Below are 25,584 nucleotides of genomic sequence, written 5' to 3'. Positions count from 1 at the left end.
CTCTATGTGATCAGCACCACCATGTATAAAGTATTGCTTTTTAAAAATAGCACTTACACGGGTAATCAGCCATCAGGTTGCTCTCATTAATTCCATATTTGCCCTTGCTTTGCAATAAATCTCACATATGTGTGTGTGTGTGAGGGAGAGAAAGAGAATATGGTAGTTCAATTGTCTTTTTTTCACTCCAGTTATGGCATAATTGCAATAATTATACTACGGAAAGGCCAGCATTTACATAACACAAGGGAGATCAAACAGTTGTGTCACAACTTATGAGTTGGATCCAGAGCATGGGTTGAATACAATGGCATCCTCCCACTTATGGAAGAAAGCTCTGGAATCAATCCATTCTATGTTTTATCTGCTGGAAAAAGTAATAGAAGTCATAACTTTTGTGTAAACTACCCCAATAACCTGAGCCAATACATGCTTGCTCATAAGTGGTGGTTAAATGTAAAGGGGCTTACCATCACATAAGTGCACAAGACTGCAGCCTAAGAAAGATGTCCTGTTTATAACTCAGAATTCATTGAATAATATGATGATCCCCACCCAATGGAAATAATGTATAATAGTTTAGAATATATATCCAACTGCTTTGCAGATCCTTCAGTTTACACACAAGTGATTTCATAAAGGGGAAGACAAAGCCTCAAGCAACAATCTAGGTACAAAGGAGTTGTAAGTGAAAGTTGTGTACTTTTATTTCAACGTATCAAGCACAAACAAGGTTTCCCCTTCCAGGGGAACACCACAAGGAATGTAGTTAAAAATCTGGAAACATTTACACTGAAAGTTAGCCAGACTGGCACCACCACTAAATATTTTAAGGCTGTGTATGTATGTATGTATATATATATATACAGCAGTATATATATATATCAGTACTTACCACTTGGAACTACTTCAGGCCAGAAAAGAAAGGCTTAGTACTGGCTGCAGGTCTACATAAAATATTGCAAATCTTTTTAAAATGGTGTAAAAATAGGAAGACTATCAACAGATTCAGAGGATGCAGTGGCAAACCCTTACTATTCCTGACCTTTAACCTTTAAATGTACCTAAGAGCAAACACCACGCACAGGGTGCCTTCACAATCACAGGATCAGCCCTAGACGGGATGGGGTGGGGCTTTCTATGACACAAGGAAGCAGGCACTCCTCAAAATTAAAACCCAGGGAAGCCAAACTAATTGGGTGCAAATAATCACTTTGGAAACAAACCTGAAACGGTTGCTTGTGCCTGCTCATGCAGCTACCCTGTACTTATCAAAAACTCTCCTAAGTCAACAGAAGCAACCTAGTGCACCCCAGTGCCATTGTGAGTTCATAACATGTGAAATATATGAAATCCCCTATATACAGAAGTGTTTAAACAGCTATCCTCTTTAACTCATCTTGGAAAAATGGTACATTTCAGAGGCATTCCTTTATACAATGGTTGTGTGTACATGTTTCACTCAATGCAAATTCAACACTTGATTTAAAAAAAAATCTGGTTCATGAACAGGCATGTTTGACCCTATGGCCCAATGGACATAGATTAGGACATTATTGGTGGTGTATGGGAGGCTTCATATTCCCTAAAAGAGGCAAGCTTTAGGAAATCGTGCATATTTACAATCTCTGGGGAATGGAGTTCAATGAATTGGTCATGTGTGTTTGGTGTAAGAGAGCACTGGCCTGAAGCTGTGATATAGCTATACCTGGATGGCTTCATTTTCAAGATGGCTGCCCAGTGCTCCCTTCTCTGTGTGAAAATTCAGCAGTCATCTTGATGCCAAAATACCCCCCACCCACAGAAGAGCTATAAAACAAGCCACTGGGAACCATTGTACAAAACCAAGTAGATGTATAGTGTTACAGGGGGCACCAATACTGGTTGGTAAATTTTAAATTGCATCAGAAAAATGACAAGACATAGAAAAACAACATTGCACAATTAAAGCTACATTTGGCTTTAGCATTAAGGCCCATACAGGTAAAGAGGTCCTTGTAGATGTACATGTAAAAAGGCAATGGTATAATCTGACAAACAAAACTTGTAGGTTCCCTGGTTAATCTTGTTTCTTTCTTCCTTCTGCCCCATGCTGCGTAGGTATTAAAGTGCTTGGTGCCTCAAGTGGGCTCCTTGCATTTCTGCCTCCATGCTCCAGCAGCTGGTCACATTTATTGCTGCCAAATGCAGTGCCTTTATTTGAATACGTAATTAATGAAGAGCTGACATGTTAGAAAGATGCAAAGGAGAAACCAACAACGAGAGTCCAGGAAGAGGTTTTCAGATGAGGCCCTCCTGTAGACAGACTTTTTGTTCAGAGCAGTGAGGTTTCTGCAACACAAGAAGTCAAGAAACAGGTATTTAAAAAGGAAGTGCCTTCTCTGACACATCCAACAGAGAGAAACTCAGGATTGACCTAAGTTTGTTTTACATGCTACTAGTGAATAAAATATTCAGGCCACACACAGGTCTTTAAAATGATCAGTATCTATGCAGCATGTTTTGACCTGGTATATATGACTCTCCCTCCCCATTTTATAGTAAAAATCATGAGATAAGGTTACCTACCAAACATGGCCATGCAGGGATTTGATCCTGAGCTGCTCTAACCACTGCATCATACTTCTGCCCTTCTTATATATTGGTTGCTTGCTGACTGTCTAGGACACACATCACCTGCAGGCCTCCCAGCTTTCCGGTTTTAAACCAATCAGATCAACCAATATTTCTGATGATTAAGCTGACAAGGCAAGAACTGAACTGTTAAAGTAAGACAGTAAAGTATATGCTCGATAAGAGGGCCACAGCAAATTCTTTTATGTAATACCTTTTTATTTGTGGAGTTGTAGCAGTGTCCATAGCCCAGGACTCTTCTAACTCCAGCTTTTGAGGCCCTCACTGTTCCTGTGCTTGTCTTTTTCTTTCTCTCTCCAACCAGAATTCCCACAGTAATGGATTTCCTCTACCACTCATGCCTGTTACATCCAGGGACATTTGGCTAACTTCACTTTCAAAGGGGCTGGTCTTTATTTGAATCCTAAGCAGATCACTGTATTTCTGCCATACCTGTGTATGTCCTGTTGGGCTCTCTGGAGAGATAAGACAACAGTGTGAATTTCCTTCAAATGGTTGCTTTCTTTTCCACACTGAGGACACAGACTTTCAAAACCTGTGATGGAATGAAGAGACAGTATGATTTCATTAGTGTCCTGGAATACAGGAAGATTGCCAGTAGAGACAGCTGACATTTTTTTGCATTTTCTTTGTCATACAAGGCAAAAGGAAATGGTAGTGTATAGATAACACCTGCTTAATATAGCCATGAAAGCCTGAACTCATTTTTAATACTGCAGATTTTACAGATCTGTCCAAGGAAGGGATTCACTTCCATGTTACGTTTTTCCTGAAGAGGAGTGCCCCCCATGTCTTGAAAGCCCTGACAAAACTAACAAACAAATATGTATTTTGAATTCCTCAAGGATCCAAGGAGAAGAGCAATTTACAATAGGCTGGTCAGGTATTTCATGCCCCATTCCACATACACTCTGTGGGCAGTGAGTACCAAGGGATACTAGCTGCATTCAGACATAAAACCACAGCTTGATCAAACCCTGGTCAGTTGTGGCATCCAAACAAGGATAGTACACCAAAACAAGTATGTTCGTTAACTCAAGCAAATCAGGATTTAAATCTAGGGTTTTCATCTGGTTTGCTAATCTCAGTTTATGCCACTTGTGGCTTGTTGTGAAATCTAAATTCACAAAACCACCAGGGAGAAAGAAACAAGAAGCAGAGAAACTAGGGCTTTATCAAAGATTTCAGGTTTTCATGGCTGGTAACATCATTAGGGTTTGTAGAATCTTTCGGGCTCAAGTGCCGTGTTCTACTGGAGAAAGTTTTTCTTCCAGACGTTTCGTTCTCGGCTGCGGAGAACATCCTCAGTGGCGTTGCAGCCGGAGCAGGCGCTCTGACCTTCTTGGCTGCTGTGCATTGAGTGAGGCCAGGGCTGCTGGAAATAGCAGCTCTCCAGCAGCCCTGGCCTCACTCAATGCACAGCAGCCAAGAAGGTCAGAGCTAGGGATGTGCATTCGGTTCGGCCAAACCGTATTTACAGCCGAATCAGCACTGATTCGGCTGTATACGGAATAGGCTGCAGCCGATCCCCATAGGCGCCCATTACACGGCAGCCGAATACGGCTCGCCGTATACTCCCGAATAGCTATTCGGAAGTATACGGCTGTCAATTCAAAAGGCGGGAAAGTAGCTTCTGCAGCCTCAAAGGAGCTGCTTGCCTACTTTCCCGCCTTTAGTTGCCTTTTCCTGCCTCTCCCATAGCCTCCCTGGGATCAGGGAGGGGGGAGGGGGAAGAGGAGCCCAGCAGCCAATCCAAAGCATGCATTTGCAAAATGTATTGCAAATGCATGCTTTGCACGGCTTTTTAAGAGTCTTCCTGGCTGGACTCCTCCATTGCTGCTGTGTTGGTTGGTGTGAGAGATTGTGCTGCTGCTGGCTGGCCCTTGGCTTCAGCTGCTGCCTGCTGCTCTCTCACTCAGCCTTACAAGACTTCCCTGGACTAGAGAAGACAAGGTAAGACAGTCTTGGGGTTCTTGTTTTTATTTATTGTTGGTAAAAGGACTTTTTAAGACTCAGAGTCCCTTTACTTATCCAGATTTGGGTGGTGGTGGGGTAGCTTATTTGGGGTTAGGGGGTTAGGGGTTTCTGCTTGGGGAGGGGGCCTGGGGTGGGGGGGTTTGCCAATTTGCCCATATCTTAATTTAGTGAGAGGACTTTTAAAAGTGCAGTGTCCTTTTACTTCTCCTGATTTGGGTGGCTTGGATTTCTTGGGGTTAGGGTGAAGGGTTTTTTGGGGGGGGAGGGGTTGGCAAAGTTTCTGTATTGTTAAAAGTTAATTTTTTTACTGTTTTAAAAGTATTCAGTGTTTGATTTGTTGCTGCTGTGTTGTGCTGCTGCTGTTACTAATTTCCATTGTTTAAAAGGCCACTTTTGTCCCCCTTTTCCTGGTTCTGGTTTTGGAGGGGGGGTGTTGTTGACTGATTTGGCCTGAGCTTTCTTATTGGTGAAAAGGCCATTTTTTAACACTTGAGTTGCTTGGCCTTTTCTCCTGTTGTCCCTTTTCCTGGTTTGGGGGTGGGGGTGTTGTTGACTTATTTGGCCTGAGCTTTCTTGTTGGTGAAAAGGCCACTTTTTTAACACTTGGCCTTTTGTGATTCTGCTGGTTTTGTTTTGTTTTTTTTTAAATTACCTCTGGTTGGTGTGGGGGTTGGCGAGGGTGTGTGTGGGCTGGGTCACTTTCTTGTTTTTATAGACTAGATTGTGTGTTCTGTGGCAGGGAAGCTGGCACCTGGGTGAGAGACCCAGAACCAGCAGGCTTGTTGTGGTTGGCCAGCTCTCCCCGTGTTGTTTGGGGCAGGGCTGGAGAGCTGGCATCTGTAGATTGTGTGTTCTGTGGCAGGGAAGCTGGCACCTGGGTGAGAGACCCAGAACCAGCAGGCTTGTTGTGGTTGGCCAGCTCTCCCCATGTTGTTTGGGGCAGGGCTGGAGAGCTGGCATCTGTAGATTGTGTGTTCTGTGGCAGGGAAGCTGGCACCTGGGTAAGAGACTCAAAACCAGCAGGCTTGTTGTGGTTGGCCAGCTCTCCCCATGTTGTTTGGGGCAGGACTGGAGAGCTGGCATCTGTAGATTGTGTGTTCTGTGGCAGGGAAGCTGGCACCTGGGTGAGAGACCCAGAACCAGCAGGCTTGTTGTGGTTGGCCAGCTCTCCCTGTGTTGTTTGGGGCAGGGCTGGAGAGCTGGCATCTGGGTTTGCTGCAGCCAGGTCTGCAGAGCAGACCTTGAGCAGATTGTGTTTTGTGTGGCAGTGACGTTGGCAACTGGGTTTATATTGGTTGCAGGCCTGCAGGGTTCATAGAGTAGATAGAGGGATGTAGTGCATTTGGGTCCTATAGAGATTCTCTGATGTGAAGTTAGGTTTGGCTTTGGGTGCCCCAGGAATTGGACCCCCTGGTCCAATTTTTTTTGGCTTTGTGGGTTTTGTGTGGGACAGTGCCCTGAAGCTGCACAGCAGTTTGGGGGGCTCTCCTCAAAACCCCCTGCTCCCCAGAGCCACTTTTCCCACGACAATTACAGTGAGGAAGTGGCTAATTGGGCTTTCCCCATCATTGTTGGCAATGGGCCTTTTGGGGAGCCCAAAGACAGGGACCCCCTGGCCCAATCTTTTTGGGACTTGGGGGGGTTGGAGGGGAGAGTCCCCTGCAGGTCCCCTGCAAATTTGGGGGCTCTCCCTCAAACCCCCTGCCCCCCAGTAGCCTCTAATTATGCCCTATGTTGCCATTGATTTCAATGGCCCATAGGGTATAATGATGGAATAGGAGCACCCTATTTGGGTGCCCCTGGAATTGGACCCCCTGGCCCAATCTTTTTGGGACTTGGGGGGTTTGTAGGGGAGAGTCCCCTGCAGATCCCCTGCAAATTTGGGGGCTCTCCCTCAAACCCCCTCCCCTCCAGGCGGCTTCAAATATACCCTATTTGCCATTGATTTCAATGGCCCATAGGGTATAATAGGGCCGTATATTCGGGAACAGCCGCGCATCTACCGTATATGCGGCTATTCCGAATGCGGTATTCAGGAGTATACGGGGATTCCGAATTCCCCCCCCCCCGTATACTTCCGAATCCGTGTAAATCCAAATTTTTCTTTTTTTTTGCACATCTCTAGTCAGAGCACTTGCTCCGGCTGCAACGCCACTGAGAATGTTTTCCGCAGCCAAGAACGAAACGTCTGGAATAAAAACTTTCTCCAGTAGAACATGGCACTTGAGCCCGAAAGAGTCTACAAACCCTAAAACTAGGGCTTTATTACTTATGTCAAGTAGACTAACCAGAGCTTGTTGTGCAAATCATTGTATACCGTGACATGAAAATGCAGCTATGGTCCTCAATGAAAGGTATCCCCTTGACCACATACTTTTAAAACAGGATTATTCCAGTCTTGTCATTTCTCCAATTGTACAGGAGACCAGATCCTGTCTATGTAATTTCACAAAAGTTCAGTAGCAAGCACTGCCCACTGTGTGAATTATGTGATTATGAAATTTAACCCCAACTTATCATAGGATAAAATTCAAAATACCATCATCATCCGACAGTTCCTGGACAGATTCTGGTGTTGAACAGCTGCTTTCAGTGTTCTGGCTGTTGTTGGATGGTTGATCACTGGCTTTACGCCGCCTACAATCATTTGCAGACCTCTGAACAAAAGGAAACACAGGGAAACACATTAGATGAATCATTTTACAGTAAAGTAGGAAAGGTCAGAAGGCATTATTGATAGATACAATAAGTATCTAGAATAGATTTCATTAGGAACAGTTGGTGCCTGTGGGTGTGGGTCTGTGTGGAAATCCTGAAATCTACTTATTTATATACCTCATTGGTTCCAGTAAAATAAGTTATTCTGAAATATTTGGAGGACTGTAACAAAGTTTCAGGGTTTTGTACCATTCCCTCCAACAGTGTAGCTAGTAACAGAGAAAAATGGGTCCTCCCACAAAGGGCAGCATTTCTGCACATAAAGGGAGGAACCTCAAGATACACAGAGAAATATTAGCTTATACATCTCTATCAACAGGGGGGGAAAAGAACCATGAATTCATTCTAGCCCTATGCTATCATGGAACCCTGGCAGAGTGAGGCAGAGTGAAAGCATATGCTCCGAGTAGGCCTCCCACATTCCTGCTGGGGAAGATTCCCTCGCCCATATCAGGCACTTCCCTCTGCCAGTCACCTGGAAGGTGAAAGAAAAATAAACGTGAAAATGGAGGGGGTAGCATCCCAAAACACTGATGCCACTTCCTGTGCAACCAGTAGTGATGTCACCATATTGCCAGAGATGCTCTAGGATTTGAGCAGTCTCAGCCCTCCCCATGCTCCTGGGGAAGCACAGGACAGTGAAACGAATTAATGCCCCTCATCATGCTGTAATACTTAGATTCTAGGCTTCTTCCCTGATCTATAGCAGCACAGTAAATATGGTTAATAACAGAACCTGAGAAATGCTGAGCGAAAGATAAATAAAACTGGATTCCTAAGTGGACAGTGAGGGAAGGAACTGTTTCATTGTTTTTCCCTGCCCTCCACAATGTGTCCTCCTAGCCTACAGCTTTTCATTCCAAATGTTGGTGTAGAACCTTACTTTTTCCTAATACTTCAGGATAGAAAATCTGTGATACAGAGGCTGGTGACTCATTTCACAGATGGACATAGGGTGCCAGCTTTAGTGGGTGGTACGCTAGAAAACAGGCTAAAACCCTTTAAAAAGGAGACATCATTCCTTAGTGCTGGCAAAGAGATGCCTGTGTCCATGCCTACTGACTGAGGGTTAGGTTTGGTTGCAGAGTATGGGAACAAGCCATGGAAACAGGAATGATAAAATGATACATGGTTTCTAGTTTGAATTAGGAAATTCACTGATCTAGCCCTGCTCCCCGTCTACAATATGGTGCGGGGAGGTGGCTTTGATCGGTGGTGCACCCTGTACATTTGGTGGTATAAGGGCACTGCTGTGCACTATTGACAATACCCCTATGTTTTCACAGATAAAAACACCAAGGGTGAGAGACCATGACATCCTAAGCTACCAAGCATATGATTTCAAGTCTCTGAAGTTCATTGGCTGACTATTCACAGTGATCTAAAGAGGGGAGAATTTCCCTGGGTGGGCCACAGGAAATGTGTAGAGACAGAAATTCTGCATGGCAGGTAGTCATTTTTCTTCATGCCCACAGAACACTTGTATTGTGTGAAACAACATTGCCCAAAACCTGGCTCAAACCTTGGTGAACCACTGCAGACTATCACTCGGCAAGCAGTATGCAGAAGGAAGATGCATTTGTTCAAATCTAATGAAACACACACTGAGTGCAGGCTCAGAAGTGGACTTTCTGGCTGAGTGCTGGTTACCTTGTGTCTTGCAACTTGGTTGGTGATGCACATGTTTTTGTGAGCTGACATTCTATTGGATAAATGCCTCTGCATGGTCTGAAGTATTCCATCTTTCTCATACTGGGCAATATCATTCAAAGGGTCCCAGGGCCTTAAACTTTCAAAAAGAAAAAGCATTAAAAGCCCCTACATTTATTAGAGGCAACGAATACAAAACATACCACTTCATTTTGCAAGTCTGTGGCAAACAGGAAAGTACATGCACAAGTTGCTCTACTTCTGTCCCACCAAAATGCCTCAACTGCAAAGCCTAGCAAGAACTCATTTGCATATTAGCCCCCCCACGCACACCAGCCGGAACTGTGTTCTTGCTCAAAAAAAGCCCTGAGTACACCACACTGCTTTCTTGTAGTTTAAGTCACAGGAGGTATCCCATAAAAGTTCTTTGGTCTTGAGGCTGAGTGATACTTGCTAAGAACTGCACTTTAAAACAGCAAAAGGAAGCACAACATGATTGTAGTATGCGAAGGGTGTATGGTAATCATGATTATCATGTATAGTCTTGATTACTATAGGTCCAAACATAATATGAGAGAGTATCAGGCTTACTAAGTGTCATATACCGCAAGTCTTCCAAGAAGCAATTCTTGTGAACAATCCCATGCCTATCTACACTATTAATTTATACTATGATTTCTCCAAAAACCATCCTGATGCTGTTTTGACATCCCTCACTTAGCTACCATTTCCAGCCTCCCCTGGAGTGAGTCTATTAAACCAGTTTAAGTTGTTTCCCACACAGAGACAGGCAATTATAGTTTCCCCATTGCTCTGTGGCTGCCAGTACAGCACAGCACAGCAGCAATGAGGCTTCCACATGCCAAGTTTCCCCATAGTTTCAGTGCCCCACCTCCCTGGCAATGGCCATTCTCCCTAGCATGTATCACCAGGGCTTTTGTAGGTTGTTTTTTTAAAATCAGCAATTAAATCCCATATCAATATAACTTTATAACAAGATGTGTAACAACTTCTCTGAATTCCCATCTTTCATGAAAAAAGTAGATGGCTTGCCCCTTTTGTCGCAAAGATAGACCACTCCCATAATATCTCTATAACAAAAAGGTGCAGGAGACATTTTAAAAAATGAAAACTGTGAATTCAGGGAACCTGTTACACATATTGTAAGACTGTTATTCTTACAATATGTAAGACTGTTATTCAGTTACTGATTAAAACAAACAAACAAGTCCCCCCCCCCCAGGGAGTGGGGGTGGGGAATGGGCCATATGGGCAGGGCTGAGAAAATCTAAAACTTTCTGCATTCATGGAAGCCATCCGGCTTATTGTGATCTTTTCCAAAACACTGGAGCAAAGCAGATTTGGAAAAGATCAGTAAAAAGCCAGGGAAACTCTGTTGTGTGTGTGTTGTGTTTGGGGGTGGGGGTGGAAAGAGAGGCAAGTGCCGCACAATGCTGTGGAGAAATGGCAGGGGGAAGCCCAGTTCCCAACAGCATTGAGCCTGCACAAATAACCTGTGCGGAAATGGCCTGAGTCTGTGGAGCGGATGTGCACAAAGTATATCCACACATTGTAATCACCACATACTACAGTTACTCACTCTTCATATTTGTAGTGCCATTCATTTGTGGCAGGGTCATGCCAGAAGAGCAGGGGTTTCCACTCAGTTCCATTCTCCTTCCGTTCCCGTGCTGCATTCCTTTGCTCTTCCTCCAATACAAACTTCTCTTGAGTTGCCTTGTGCTGGTCTCCTTTGCCGATTGCACTTGTTACGTGCTGCCAAAGCCTAGATATAAACAGAATATAATACTAGTCCCTGTAGTAAACACAGTCCCTGACTTCTAAGCCACTCAGCTGCACTTCCTTGTAAAAGAGCCAAACTAGATGTGGTGTTCTTAAATGAGTTGGGTTTGGGAACAGCTCCTCCCCTCACAGGGCCATTTGGAAAATAGTGTGGGGCAGAAAGCAGAAGTCCTTTCTCCCCTCGCATTGTGTTCACAATCTGAACTGAGCTGCATTGCTTCAAAGATTAGCTCCCTACAGCTGTTGTGTAGCTGTAGGAAAAACAAGTCATTTTAGAACAACAATTTAGTTCAGTCCAGGACCCCCAACACAGCTCCCATGACACCATGACACCCCTGGACACCTTTCCTGAAGCCCATCAAAGTGTTTTTAGAAAGTTTGTGGAGTCATGTGGGGCTTTTGGCCTAGCAGAATTCTAACAGGCTACTGGAGATGTGATTGGCTGCTCAGCTTTTTAAATAGTTGATTCAGGAACAGCTGTCTCTACACAAAGATCTTCACTTATGATTGAAAATAAACTATATATGCTAGAAAATATTTCTAAACAATATGTTCATTTCAAAAAGCATTCTATTAAACACATCCGCTGTTGAAATACTGAATTACTATTAGAGTTATGCATGATTTTGTGGTTGCACCCACCATCCAGCATCAGAATTCTAAAGGTGCTCAGAGGCCCAACAAGGCTGGGGAACCCTGGTTTAGTTCTAAGCAATAGTATTGTTTAGATTGACCTTCAACCCAAACGTTTTTGCCATCCATCAACCACACAAACACCAGTCAGAGCTGGTTCCTCATTTCCATCAATTCCTCCATCCCTTCAAGTTCTGAAATAAAAGAAGCCCACAGGAGTTTCTTTCCACTGAAGTGAAGCTTTCAAGATAGGGTGGGCAATAATCCCACAAGCAACAACAGATCTGTGATGTCCTGTTCTTACTGAAGTACTTTGTAAAAATGGGAAGGAGAAGCCTCCAGATACGTGGCTGAGTTATCAGAGTCTTTTTCACCTCCTCGATCCTCTTAAGGACTCTGCTTAACTTACCTCTCTGATTCAAATTCAGTTTGCTCTTCAAAGAGCACAATGTGACGCTTCAACCTCTGCTTCCGGACTTCACTGGTTGGGTTCCAGAATGTCTCTGTACAGCCATTTTTCAGATCATTTATATACACTTCCCCATCCTGAAAAAAAAGAAAAAAGAGTTGGCAGAAAACATCAGTAGATATGTTCACTAGTTGTATGAGACAAAGTTCTCACATAGTCTTTTGGCATAGCATCCCTCCTCCTTTTCTCCCATCCCTTTATTGTCTCTCTCCCTGATAAACACCGAAAGTGCAGCTTCGTGTTCATAGCTGAGCATTCCTTGTCACCATTCCGTTAATGCTCCAAATGCCAGCAGCATTTTGTCGCTGCCCACTGTCAATTTATTTGGGAAACCAGCTACTAATTAAGTTCTATTGCTTAGAGGCTGAATAGGCGATTGCTTGGTTTCAGTGTCACCCCACCCACAGAAACAGTGCAAGCAAAATTAACCAGAATGGTAATTTGCACAGCAGGATGTGAGGAACACGTTATTACACAAGTTGAAGCAAAAGCTATTCTGCCATGTAGTCCAATGTGAAAGTTTTCTCAGTTATACCCAACACTGAGTTAACCTTTGCACTCTCTCATTTACCACTTTTAAAAATCTTCTTTCGATGCACAGAGCAGTATACACAGGATTCCACATTAAACAGCAAGGCCTCCAATCCCACTCTGTACAATCAACCCTGACAGGATTTAAACCTGGATATCCCCTCACACAAGCCTTACACTCCAGCTACTACATTGGCTCTGGCTGCCAGTTATTTATTGGGTTTTAAACGTTTGCAGGCCATCTTTCCTATTTAAAATGAGGTGGCTTACAAAGATGCCAAAAAGGCAAAGCAGCTCATGCTGGAAACATAATACAAAAAATACAATATAAAACTACATGGTCCAAAGAGAGAAGTGAATGATGCATTGATTGCCCTATCAAAAAATAATAGTTCATTCCCAATGTAGGACATATATCCATCAGGAGAAAACCAACAACAAGCAACTAATGGATAAACTGTTATAATTTTAATTCTTAAATCATACTAATTCCATGGCCTAGGTGTGTCATTTCAGCATTTTTGTCCTTCAGAGTTCACGTATATTTGTAACACCTTAGCCAATGCTATTTTCACTCTTTCTTCTACCAGGCAGATGGGAGACTAAGATCTGAAGACCCTTTGGGAGTGCAAGTGTCCCCTAAGGAAAGTATATTTGCCTTTCCCCAAAACATATACTTCACTGTCATTACCATTTTCAAAAGGGAACATGGAGCCCTGCCCTGGATAGCCCAGGCAAGCCCGATCTCATCAGATCTTAGAAGCTAAGCAGGGTCAACTCTGGCAAACACTTGGATGGGAGACCCCTTGGAATACCAGAGCTAGAGGCAGGGGCAGGCTTTATTCAGTCACCAATCCTCCATTCCCCCAGTAGGGTTCAGTCAACAAAGATGCTATGACATCCAGGTGCACACATGCACTCACACACAAAAATACAAATAAATACCCCAAAATATGAAAAAAGGAGGAACATGGAATGCACCTATTCTGTCAAGGGCCCATCCCACTCCAGTGATCTGTCAGTTTGGTAGAAAGATGCCTGCTGGCCTCAGTATCTTTTATTCCATACTCCACTTGGTCTGTGTGACTGAAATCACGCTAACTGCTTCCCCCTTGTGCAGCAGGACCCAGACTGCTGCAGTCCATTTGTGGGCTTTTTCAGTCCCAGCTCGCTCTTTATGGAACAGCCTCTCTGATCATGTTAGAAAGGACTCCTTGTAGATGGTCTTTAGGAGAGGCTGAAATCAGAACTGTTTGGAAGGAGTTTGGGGAATCACAGAGGGATGACAACTGTGGTTTTAATGCCTGAGTTTTTTGGAAGCCAGTTTGGTGTAGTGGTTAAGTGTGCGGACTCTTATCTGGGAGAACTGGGTTTGATTCCCCACTCCTCCACTTGCAACTGCTGGAATGGCTTTGGGTCAGCCATAGCTCTTGCAGAGCTGTCTTTGAAAGGGCAGCTTTCTGGGAGAGCTCTCTCAGTCCCACCTACCTCACAAGGTGTCTGTTGTGGGGGAAGACAAAGGAGATTGTAGAGCCACTCTGATTCAGAGAGAAGGGCTGGGTATAAATCTACGGTCTTCTTCTTCTTGCATTATTGTAACATGGTTTAACTATTTTTTACTGTTTAAAATTCTAGGATTCATTACCTGCTTGAGGCCCCAGATTTCTGGGAGAAAGGTGGGCTTATGAATATGTCAAATAAACAAACATGGTATAAGAATGTGAGCAAGCAGTGGCAAGGAGGGTAGTAGCACAATGACTGAGGAAACAGCACTGCCTATTTTATTGGTTTTACCTTAGAGCAACTTGTTTTAAACCTGGGCCCATTTCAAACAGCAGGAAAGATAAACACAGAACTGTTCACACCTGCCACGCCTTCTGTACTTCAAGTCATGTAGTCTGTTTTTAAACTATCAGCAAAGAATATTATGATTTCTTACCCAGTGTCCATCAAGGCTTGCCAGCACTTCTTCTCCCAGTTTGATCTTCCCCGAGATTTGATTAATGCTTGTGCTGCCACCAAAGAAGGGCTGTTGAGAAGAAAGAGACAGAAAATACTGCTCAGGTGGTGGTGTTTTTTTAACTGGAGGCCAGGTTAGAACATAGATGCAGGAACGAAACTAATTATCTGGATCTGGCACAACTGCCGGGGAAGAATCAGTTCATTTAAGCACTGTTGTTTGTCAAAATGTGGGCAGGTAGATGGATGGTGAAGTGCCCATCAGACTCCTTTGCCAAATGGTGAGATAATTATTCAGCGAATAATCAAGCAAGTGAAATGCTATATATGCTACTGAAAATGTATGCAGCAATTTAGGACAGCTCTGATACTACACATTACATTCTTTCCTGAGTCCTCCCAGGGTCTGTGCAATCAAATACTCATATTGTGAGTTCTGTGCTGGAGACTTAAAACCAGCCACAGATGGGCTCAATTTAGATTGGAAACATGGAATGCAGAGAGAAGGGGCTTAAGCTTCCTCACCATTTCCCTAAGTTTAAATGATTCTAGGAGGTTGCTATTTGTCCCACTGGGGATTCCATAACCAAAGACAGGGTATACCTAAGTTTTTTCAGTGGAGCAGAGTGCCCCACAGAGCTGTTTCAGGTCAGGCAAGTGGCATAGAGGGGAAGTAATCCTGACCCCATGCACCATGATCCTGATCCAAATATGGCCCACATGTAAGATTTAGCTCCCTGCATGGAACTTGCAATATACATTCAATAACTTTAGAGATGGGCTCTCACTGACTGTGACATGGCTGTAAAACTCTTTTCCCTCGATGAGACTTAAGCAATTGCATGTTCCTTTCAGAGCCACTGTTATAGCATCTTTGTGGAGCTCGTTCTAAGGCATGCCCCAGGCTCTCGTTTTGTGCTTCCACTTCCCCTACTTACATATAATGTCTATTATTATTTTAGACATCAAGGTGACTTGCAGGAGCACCCTTTGTAATTCCAATTGTATGAGGACCAGAGTCTGAGAATTGTTTTAAAAAGGTGGGATTGGGCCCTGCCCTGGATAGCCCAGGCAAGCCTGATCTAATCAGATCTCAGAAACTAAGCAGGGTCAGGACTGTGGTTAGTGCTTGGATGGGAGACTTTCTTGAAATACTCAGTTGGAAGGACAGGGCAGGCTCTATTCAGGCACCTCTCTGAATATCCTCCAGGACTCCAGTAGGGGTCAGTCACCAGAGGTCTACCTGACATGACTTCTAGGTGCAATTGCACACACACACACAAAGGTGAACATATGAAGCTGCCTTATACTGAATCAGACCCTGGGTCCATCAAAGTCAGTATTGTCTTCTCAGACTGGCAGCGGCTCTCCAGCGTCTCAAGCTGAGGTTTTTCACACCTATTTGCCTGGACCCTTTTTTGGAGATGCCAGGGATTGAACCTGGGACCTTCTGCTTCCCAAGCAGATGCTCTACCACTGAGCCACCGTCCCTCCCCAAGGTGGGATTGGAACGCTGGGGACATGTTAAAAATCCAGGCAAGTCTGTTACCTTTAATTTAAATTCCAGTTCTGCTCGGTGACTGCTTTTCTCACAGTCAATGGTAACCTTCCCTCCAAGCTCCATTGTCATGGTACCATACAGAATTCCTAGAACAAGAGGAAAGCCAAAGCTACTCACAGAACAATACAGAGGCAACATTAAAACACATGTCAAAATAGCAACAGTATTCTGGTTTTTAATTTATTCGGTTATGTAATGCTAATATGAATCGTCATCTTGTTGGCATTATCTAGCATATTCTATAACATTTGAAAATAATCAGTTTTTCAGTTCATAGGTTTAGAGACAGACATATAATATTAAACAGCATCTGTAGCAGGAGCCAGCAGAACACTGATAGGTATTAATCGACAGACAGAGTGATGTCAGGGCTACTGCCACCACCTACTACTCCCTCCACCTCTTCCCTACAGCCCAAGTTCAAAGTGTGACCACTCTGGCTTCCTGGTGCTAAAACAGCTAATCGTTAGGTACCATTTTAGCCCTTTCAGAGCCAGTTTGGTGTAGTAGTTAAGTGTGCAGACTCTTATCTGGGAGAACTGGGTTTGATTCCCCACTCCTCCACTTGCAGCTGCTGGCTGGAATAGCCTTGAGTCAGCTCTTGCAGGAATTGTCCTTGAAAGGGCAGCTTCTGTGAGAGTTCTCTCTGGGTCAAATTGAGAAGATGTTGGTAGGCAGGTAATTTATGTCTACTCAGGCAGGTGGGGTAGGGCTGAGTCATTATCTTGTGAGAGCTTCCTGGGCTGTGACATGCTAACGGAGGAGCTTATCATCTGAGGTGGTTCTTTTGTATATGGATTGGCTATTGAAATTCTAATCTTACCTGAAGTGCTGTTGTAAGTTGTAGGGCATTTTGTTTTTCAGAACTGGAAGCCATGCCCTATTCATTTTTAAAATTTCTTCCTTCCTGTTGAAATTGTGTTTATGTACGTATTTCAATGGCTTCTCTATGTAATCTAACATGGTAAAAACAGGTTTCCTACCTGTAACTGATGATCTTCGAGTGGTCATCTGTGCAGTCACACTTGTGGGAGTAGGTGCCAGCGCCGACCTCGATCGGTAAACTTCAAAGCTGTGGATTTCCGCGCCCCCGACCCAGTGCGCATGCCCAGAAGCCCCACCGTGTATGCTCACTGGGACGGGCGCGGACATCCCGCCAGTTCCTTCTGACCGCCGCGTTAGCCCCATGGAGGGACCGGCTGCAGCGGGGAAGGCGGGCGGGTAGTGTGACTGCACAGATGACCACTCGAAGATCATCAGTTACAGGTAGGAAACCTGTTTATCTTCTTCGTGGTCTCTGTGCATCACACTTGTGGGAGATTAGCAAGCTCAGGCCTACCTGGTGGAGGGTACGCCGGTCCATCACAAGGAAACGGACTGCAACACTGCGCGGCCCACCGAGGAGGCTTGTCTGCGCCGCAGGTCCAGGGCATAGTGCGTCACGAAGGTGTGTGCCGAGGACCATGTGGCTGCCCCACAGATGTCCTGTAGGGGAACTCCCTTCATAAACGCCTCCGACGTCGCAACAGCCCTTGTCGAATGGGCACGGAGCGGTCCCGGCAGCGGTTGCTTCTGAAGAAGATAGCACAAGCGAATAGCTCCCGTGATCCACTTGGACAATCGCTGTGACGAAATACGCTGCCCCAAGGAGGACGCAGCGTAGGACACAAACAATCTGGCGTCCTTCCTGGAGGGTGCGGTGCGATGCAGGTAGAAAGAGAGCGCCCTCTTGATGTCCAGAGCATGCAGCAACCGCTCAGAGTCATTAGCCGGAGAGGGAAAATAGACAGGTAAATGGATCTCAGAATTGAGGTGAAACGGCGACACCACCTTAGGCAGGAAAGTGATGTCTGGGCGCAGGGTGACCCCCTCAGCCGAAAACACCAAGTAGGGAGAGTCGCACCTGAGTGCGGCCAATTCCCCGACCCGCCTTGCCGAGGTGATTGCCACAAGGAAGGCCGTCTTCCATGCCAGGAGGTGGGAAGGACACTTAGCCATCGGCTCGAATGGTTTGGCCGTCAACGCCTTGAGAACTAGGGGGAGGTCCCATGCTGGCGTAGGGGCCCTCACTGCCGGGTACAGCCTCGCCATGCCCTTGAGAAAACGCTTAGTGTCTGGATGTGTAAAGGGCGAGTGGCCATCAATCGGAAGATGTTCTGCAGAGATGGCAGCCAAGTAGACCCGTACCGAGGAGGGCGCCAGGCCCCCGTCTAACAGCGTAACTAAGAAGTCCAGAATTAACGATAAGTCCGCTCTTTCCGGCACCACAGAACGATCTGTAGCAAACTTGGCAAATCTGGCCCATTTGGCCGCGTATGACCTTCTGGTAGATGACTTTCTGCAATTCAGGATGACAAACTGGGTTCTGTCTGAAAATCTGGATCCAGACGCCAAGCCGTGAGTCGCAGGTTCGGGATGTCGTGGTGCAGGACTTGTCCTTGGTGAGAGAGCAGGAGGTTCCCCACCTGAGGGAATCGGTGGTAAGTTCCTCCCGACAAGCGGAGGACCAGTGGGAACCAGGGCTGTCGAGGCCACCATGGCGTCACCAAGATTCCCCGTGGACGTTCCCTCAGGAGCTTCTGCACCACCTTGGTGAGTAGCGGTATGGGGGGGAACAGGTATACTGAGTGGTACCTCCACGGCACCAGGAGTCCGTCCCCCAACGCTAGGGGGTCTACTCCTCCCCTGCAGCAGAACAGGTCGCATTTTGTGTTTTGCCTTGTAGCGAAAACGTCCAATTCCGGGGCTCCCCAACGGCGGAAAACCGGTTGCAGAAACTCCCAGTTGAGCTCCCACTCGTGCAGGAGAGCTCCGCCCCGACTCAGGAAGTCCGCTTGTACGTTCCGGTCCCCGGGGAGATGAGCTGCTCGGAGGAACACCCCTTGAGAGATGCACAACTCCCAGACCAGGAGGGCCAACTTGCAGAGTCTCTGAGACACCGTGCCCCCCTGACGATTGATGTACGCCATTGCTGTGGTGTTGTCGGTCATCACCGCCACCGACCTGCCCCCCAGAAGCGGTTGGAAGGAGCGAAGGGCATGAAAGATGGCCAGCAACTCGAGAAAGTTTATATGCTGGCTGGAGTGGTGGCTCGGCCAACGGTCCCCCACGCACATGCCTCCCATGTGGGCCCCCCAACCCCATAGGGAAGCGTCCGTGGTGAGCGTGAGGGTCGGTTCCGGCCTGTGAAAGGGAGCCCCTTCCATCAGGCGACTTTTCAGCCCCCACCAGGAGAGGGATGACAGGATTTCCGCAGGAACCGTCAGCAACTTGGAGGGGTGCTCCACATTGCACTTGAAACTCCGCAGGAACCAGAGTTGCAGCGGCCTCATCCGGAGCTTCGCGAACGATAGGACAGACGTTGTCGCTGCCATCAGTCCCAGAAGTCGTTGCAACGTCCGTGCAGGGGCGGTCGGATTCAGTTGGAGAGAAAACACCAGTTGCACTATAGCGTCCGCTCTGTCTGGAGGGAGAAACGCTTTGCAGGCTCGAGTATCCAGGATCGCCCCAATGAATTGTACCTTCTGAGAAGGCGTCAGACGAGACTTTTTTAAATTTATTTGGAGTCCCAATTCGTCCACCAAGGCCAAGGTGATCGTTATGTGCCGCAGCAAGAGCTCCCTCGACTCCGCGACCAGGAGCCAATCGTCGATGTACGGGAAGAGTGTCACACCCCGTAACCTCAGGTGGGCAGCAATGACCACCATGGTCTTGGTGAATACCCTTGGGGCTGTACAAAGGCCGAATGGTAGGGCTCGATACTGGAAGTGTTCGTCTCCGACCGTGAAGCGCAGATACTTCCGATGGCGGGGGTGGATGGAGATGTGGAAGTATGCGTCTTTCAGATCGAGGGTCGCCATCCAGTCTCCTCTGCTCAGAAGAGGAAGGATGTACTGCAGCGAAGTCATCCTGAACTTGTCGCACCTCACGAATACATTCAGTGCTCTCAGGTCCATAATCGGCCGAAGGCCTCCATCCCGTTTGGGGACTGCAAAATAGCGGGAGTAGAAGCCCTGACCTTCCTGGTCCGCAGGAACCTTCTGGATGGCGTGTTTCTGAAGGAGTGACTGGACCTCCTCGCAGAGGGTTGGAGATGGTGCTGTGGAGACGAATCTCGGGGTACACGGGGGGTGGGAGAACTCTATACAGTAGCCCATCCTGATTATATACAAAACCCACCGGTCCGAGGTGATACGGGACCAAGCAGGGAAGAATTTGGCAAGGCGGATGGAGTCCAAGTCCGATGGGCCAAGCGTCCCAGGGGGGAAGTCAAAGGCCCTGCTTGCCCTGCTTCGCAACCTTCTGGCGAGCCGTCTGGGCGGAAGATGGGGAGTACTTGGGCTTTGACTGGTAGGAGGGTCGAGTGAAGGGAGCCGATTTCGAGCGCCACTGCCTCTCAGGCGACTTGGAGTACGGCTTCTTCTGCCAGGTTTTGGGCCACTGACGCTTAGATGGAGGGCGCGGCCCGGACACCCCTAGGTTCCTGGATGTCTTGATACTTTTATCCAGCTCCTGGAGGACCGAGTCCGTCGTCGAGCTGAACAAACCCGCCCCGTCAAAGGGGAGATCCTCGACATACGCTTGTGTGTCGGGTTGAAGCGCTGTGGATCTCAGCCATGCGTGCCTGCGCAGGGAGATAGCCGATGTAAGGGCCTTCGCACAAGTGTCCCCTGAATGCCTGGCAGAATTTAGCTGCTGTTTTGCCAGGGTCATACCCTCTTTCTGCAACCGCCTTAGAGCATTGCGGCTCTGTTCGGGGAGGGAACCCAAGATGGTGGAGACTTGGTCCCAGAGGGCGTATTGGTAGCGGCCATAACAGGCTGCGTAGTTGGCGATCTTAACGCCTAGGGAACCGGCTGAATAGAGTCTTCTCCCCATGGCGTCTAGTTTCCTGCCCTCTTTATCTGGTGGGGTGGAGTGTGTCTTTTTTGCCTTGGAAGACGACGACACGACCACCGAATTGGGCTTAGGGTGCACGTAGAGAAATTCTGCTGATGCTTCCTGTATCCTATACATGTGATCCAGCCTGCGAGAGGAGACAGGCGTGGAGGCAGGCTTGTCCCAGGAGGCCTTGGCTGTCTGTAGCATGACGGTTGTAAGCGGTAAAGCAATAGCTGTGGAGGTATCCTGTTGCACTATGTCAAAAACCGTGTCCGTCACCGTGGGCTGAGGCTGCACAGTGGTGAGAGAGAGGGTTTGAGCCATTCTCTTGATGAGATCACCATAGGATTTGAGGTCCTCGGAAGGTGAGATTGGCTGCTCCTCGGACGTCTTTACAGGAGGTGAGGGTTCACCGCTGGAGGTCTCTCTTTCGGGCGATGAGTCATCCAGAGACCTGGAAGAAGCATCAGGGGAATCATAGAGTTCGGATCGGTGCCGGGTAGGAGGCTCTGGAGCGACCGGGGTAGATTCCTTCATCGATGGGGAGCGCTGCTTGGGGTCCTTCTGGACCGGTGGGTCCCGCTCGGGAGGCTTCGAGACCGACGCCGACGGTGCATTTCGCTGCGTCCTGTGGGACGTCCGGGATCGGTAGGAGGTCTCAGAGGCTTGATCCCAGTCCTTCTGGCGTTGCTGAAGCCATGGGAAGGGAGGCTGCACCGGGTACGCCCCGTACAGGTATTGCCACTGCCTCTGGTCCCAGGGGATCTGGGCTGCCTGATATCGTGGCGAGCGGTCCTCCTCTCGGCAGCGAGGGGAGTGGCTGCTGGAAGATCGGTCCCGACGGTGTGGGCTTCGGGACTGAGAAGTCGATTTTTCGATAGGGCTACTTCCGGTACCGACGCGTTGGGCCGACTCAATCTCCGAATCGGAATCAGAGATGACGAGTTGAGTCGACATCGATGCCAGCTGCGAAGTCGATTGTCGGACGGGCGAGGCGAAGAGTTTCAGTGGCGGGACGATTGGTGCTGTCGGATCGGCCGGGGATGCTGGTGCGGAGTGAGTCGTCGCTGCACGCTTTGACTTCTCCGACTTCTTGTGTTTCTTTTTCTCGACGGGCATCCCTTTGTCCTCCTTGGGCCTTTTGATCGGCACCGAGGACTCCGAGGCGGCTACCGAGCCCGAACGCTTTCGGGGTCGGTCGGTATCGATGGGCCGCCCGGTATCGACCGGAGTCGATGTAGACTGGTCCGCCTGACCAGCCGCGGACTCGGCCTGCTCGGTTCGGGGAGACAGTGCTCGCTCCATCAGGGCCGCCGCAAGTCTAGCCGCTCTATTCCTCCGCGTCTGTTTGGAAAACTTGGCACAGTGCGAGCAGGAATCGGGCCTGTGTCGTTCCCCCAGGCACAGTAAGCACAAAGAGTGTCCGTCAGGTGGGGCAATTTTGTTCCCACACTTGGAGCAGCGGCGGAAAAATCCCCACTTTCTTTCCATGCGAGGAAGGAAAGGCGGGAAGAACGTAGAAGGGGAGAGGGGGCCCCTACCCCGAAGGGCGGGAAAACAAAAAAGGGAAAACCCCGCTCTCCCAAACAAGACGAAAACTAAGCTATCTACACTATCTAAAACTAAACTAACTAACTATATACAACTAAGCTAGCAAATCCGAATGGATAGAGAAAAAGTTCACCGACCGTGGCAGATAGATCAACCGATCAGCGCGGCGGTCAGAAGAGAACTGGCGGGATGTCCGCGCCCGTCCCAGTGAGCATGCGCGGTGGGGCTTCTGGGCATGCGCACTGGGTCGGGGGCGCGGAAATCCACAGCTTTGAAGTTTACCGATCGAGGTCGGCGCTGGCGCCTACTCCCACAAGTGTGATGCACAGAGACCACGAAGAAGATTTGGATGTGTTGTCCAGCATTACAGTGTCTTGGAATAAGATACTCTGTCTTGTTTGAGTTAGGCTATGTTCAGCCACTGCTGATTTTTCAGGTTGGCCAAGTCTGCAGTGTCTTTCATGTTCTTTTATTCTTGTCTGGATGCTAAATTGTGTGGTCTCAATGTAAACTTCTCCACAACTGCAGGGTATGCAGTATACTCCTGCAGAAGTGAGGGGGTCTCTTCTGTCTTTTGCTGATCATAGCATCTGATGTATTTTTCTGGTGGGTTTGAACACTGTGAAGATTATGTCTACATCCATTTCTCCTCAGTTGATGTTTGAGAAAATTACTTAGACAACTGTCATTCCCCCACCCTCAAACAACTGCAGCGACAATTTTCTGATTTGAGATACATTTATGTCATTGTTCCCAAAGATGACCTATGTTAAATGTTCTTGTTGGGGACATCCTGCCATAGACTTCCCATTTCTAATGTGGCTGCTATGAATATGATCCAGAAGGAATAAGCTCTGAGAAACTGTCAGAAAAGGGACCACATTGCAAATTTTGTCCCATACTAGTTTTTTTTTAATTAATCAGATATTTATTAACAGAGTTTCAGTTTACAATAAAGAACACTGTAATCTATCACCTCAAATAATGCAGCCTTAATGAGGATATAATAAACAAATTTAAAAAAAAACAAGAGAAAGAGTAATCCATAAAACAGAAAACCAAGGAGCAGTCATAAAATTATACTGAAGAGCATCCAGTGAAAATACATTCTATTGACTGATTCTACTGTAGGAATGTACAAACAACTGTCCCAATATTCTATTAAGAAATCCAGTTAATCAATTAGAGCTCACAGTTTTTTGTATTCAGACCAGAGGAGAGAAAGTGAGCACAGAACATATTAGAAATAGAGCATATCATGATAAAAATGTGTTTTTTGGAGAATATTATGTTTGGTGAGATATTCCACTATTTGGAACCAGAACACGGTAAATTTTTCTTGAGTACATTCTGTCAGAGCATCAGCACTATAAATTGAGATTTTATTTAGTAGGAAATAATCCCAAAGTCGGGTTCTCCAAGCATGTATTGAAGGCAGAGCCTTGTCCTTTATTTATTTATTTATTTTCATAGCTTTATAGGCTGGCCTTCCCATAGTGGGCTCAGGGCAGCTTCCAACATGTTAAAACAATCAAAACAATTGTGTCAGTGTGTGGCAACCTCCAGTGTGCAGCAACCTCCAATCGTGGTACTGCCAGCAAGAGCTGTCTACAGAAATTTTGTTTGATGGTGCATTGGGCCACCAGCCTAACAGAACAGTCTCTGGATGAAAGGGGAGAGATTCTCCAGTGATTTCCTTAATTTCTTTTAATATAAGAACCCCAAAATTATGAATTTTAGGGCAGGACCACCACAGATGTTTGAAATCACCACCTTGTCCACAATCTTTCCAGCAGAAAGGGCTACCAATAGCTTTCATGCTATAGAGTTGTTTAGAAGTATAATACCAACCGGTAGCCATTTTTAGAGCCTGGAATCGTATGTTAAAACTTTTTGAAGTGAAATTGAAGGTATTCCAAAGTTGGTCCCAATCCTACTCTGTTATTCTATTTTGACAGTCTTCTTGCCATAATTTTAAAGAATGCGGTATTTTTTCTTTGGTATCACCTAGGAGTATTTTATACAGTTTTGACACCAGTACTGATTCATTAGATTTTTTATTCTTTAGCAGGATTTCAAAAACTGTAAAGGGTCTGATTGAGTTTTTATGAAGAACCGTCATGATTACCAGATACCTGAATTGAAAATAACGGAACCAAGGGATTGGTTCCCCCAATTTGGTCTCAAGATTAGATTTTTCCATTACCGTCCCATACTAGTTAAGGGAGTTTAATGTGGCTTCTGAAAACAATTCATGCCCCACACTAGGTAAGAATGTGCACATATCTTATTCCTTCACTGTGTACATATCTTACTCCAGCCACAGTTCTAGTGTTGGCACCATTTGAGCCACCAAAATCTGTTTGTGGTGGCTCCTAATTCAGGAACAATTAGGCAAAAGCAAGAACAGAGGCAAGGAACTCATGAGAAACAAAAGGGTGAATAAGCATCGCATTCTGACTTAAGACATGAAGGACTGGACTTTGCAGATAGGCTTTACTGGAATTTGGATCTCTCTAAAATGAATTTCAGAAGTTACAAGTATAACAGGACAGGCCTTGCTGGACATAGTCGAAGAGCTCTACTGGAGGTGGAGGTAGCCACACAGACCAGGATTGGCACTTGGCACGTTGATGGTGGTCACACACCCCAGGAGCCGCATCAGACATGCTAGTGACAGCTATGCTGCCTGGGAGCTGCACTGGGTCCGATGAGAAAGTAGGGATGGAGGGAATTCTTTTTGACAGTTTCTCAGAGCTTATTCCTTTTTGACAGTCCTCTTTTTGATAGTTTCTCAGAGTTTACTCCTTCTGGATCATATTCATAGCAGCCAGCCACATTAGAAATGGGAAGTCTGTTGCAGGAGTTTCACAGGCCACATGTCTATATACTAATACTGATGTCAAACCTGAAAAGGGCCTCAAGTTCAAAGAAAAATGAGAAATCTTAAAAACAAAACACAGTGGAGGTAGAAACCCAAACATGACGAGTGCCTGTAGCTTTTAAAAATGGATTCCCTCAGTGGCTGTTGCTAGGCAACCACAACTCTCCAGGTTATTTGTTTATTTATTTATTTATTGGATTTTTAAGCTGCCCTTCCCCTGCAAACAGGGCTCAAGGCAGTGCACATAATAAGAACCAGTTATATAAATAAAAGCCCAACCATGATGACAATTCTGAGGATTTTCATTCATTAGATGTGGCTTGCACAGGATTG

The 25,584-nt window shown here is 46.5% G+C and overlaps 1 protein-coding gene across 1 annotated transcript in view; it reads right to left on the bottom strand.

Moving 5' to 3' along the window:
• Window positions 1–682: 682 nt before the first annotated feature.
• OSBPL5 (oxysterol binding protein like 5) overlaps window positions 683–25,584 on the bottom strand; it is a 256,002-nt gene continuing 231,100 nt past the window's right edge. Inside the window, exons 15-22 of the mRNA XM_060263167.1 lie at window positions 15,924–16,021; window positions 14,355–14,444; window positions 11,825–11,961; window positions 10,580–10,765; window positions 8,980–9,118; window positions 7,151–7,268; window positions 3,067–3,169; window positions 683–2,331 (exon numbers count right to left, since the gene is read on the bottom strand). Of these exons, the coding sequence (XP_060119150.1) occupies window positions 2,196–2,331; window positions 3,067–3,169; window positions 7,151–7,268; window positions 8,980–9,118; window positions 10,580–10,765; window positions 11,825–11,961; window positions 14,355–14,444; window positions 15,924–16,021 (1,007 nt within the window). The 3' untranslated portion in view covers window positions 683–2,195. The remainder of the gene's footprint in view (window positions 2,332–3,066; window positions 3,170–7,150; window positions 7,269–8,979; window positions 9,119–10,579; window positions 10,766–11,824; window positions 11,962–14,354; window positions 14,445–15,923; window positions 16,022–25,584) is intronic.

The sequence above is a fragment of the Heteronotia binoei genome, chromosome 21 (genome assembly GCF_032191835.1).
Source record: "Heteronotia binoei isolate CCM8104 ecotype False Entrance Well chromosome 21, APGP_CSIRO_Hbin_v1, whole genome shotgun sequence".
Taxonomy (NCBI): Eukaryota; Metazoa; Chordata; class Lepidosauria; order Squamata; family Gekkonidae; genus Heteronotia; species Heteronotia binoei.
The sequence above is the reverse complement of the archived record's forward strand: the minus strand, read 5'-3'. Positions and strand labels throughout refer to the sequence as shown.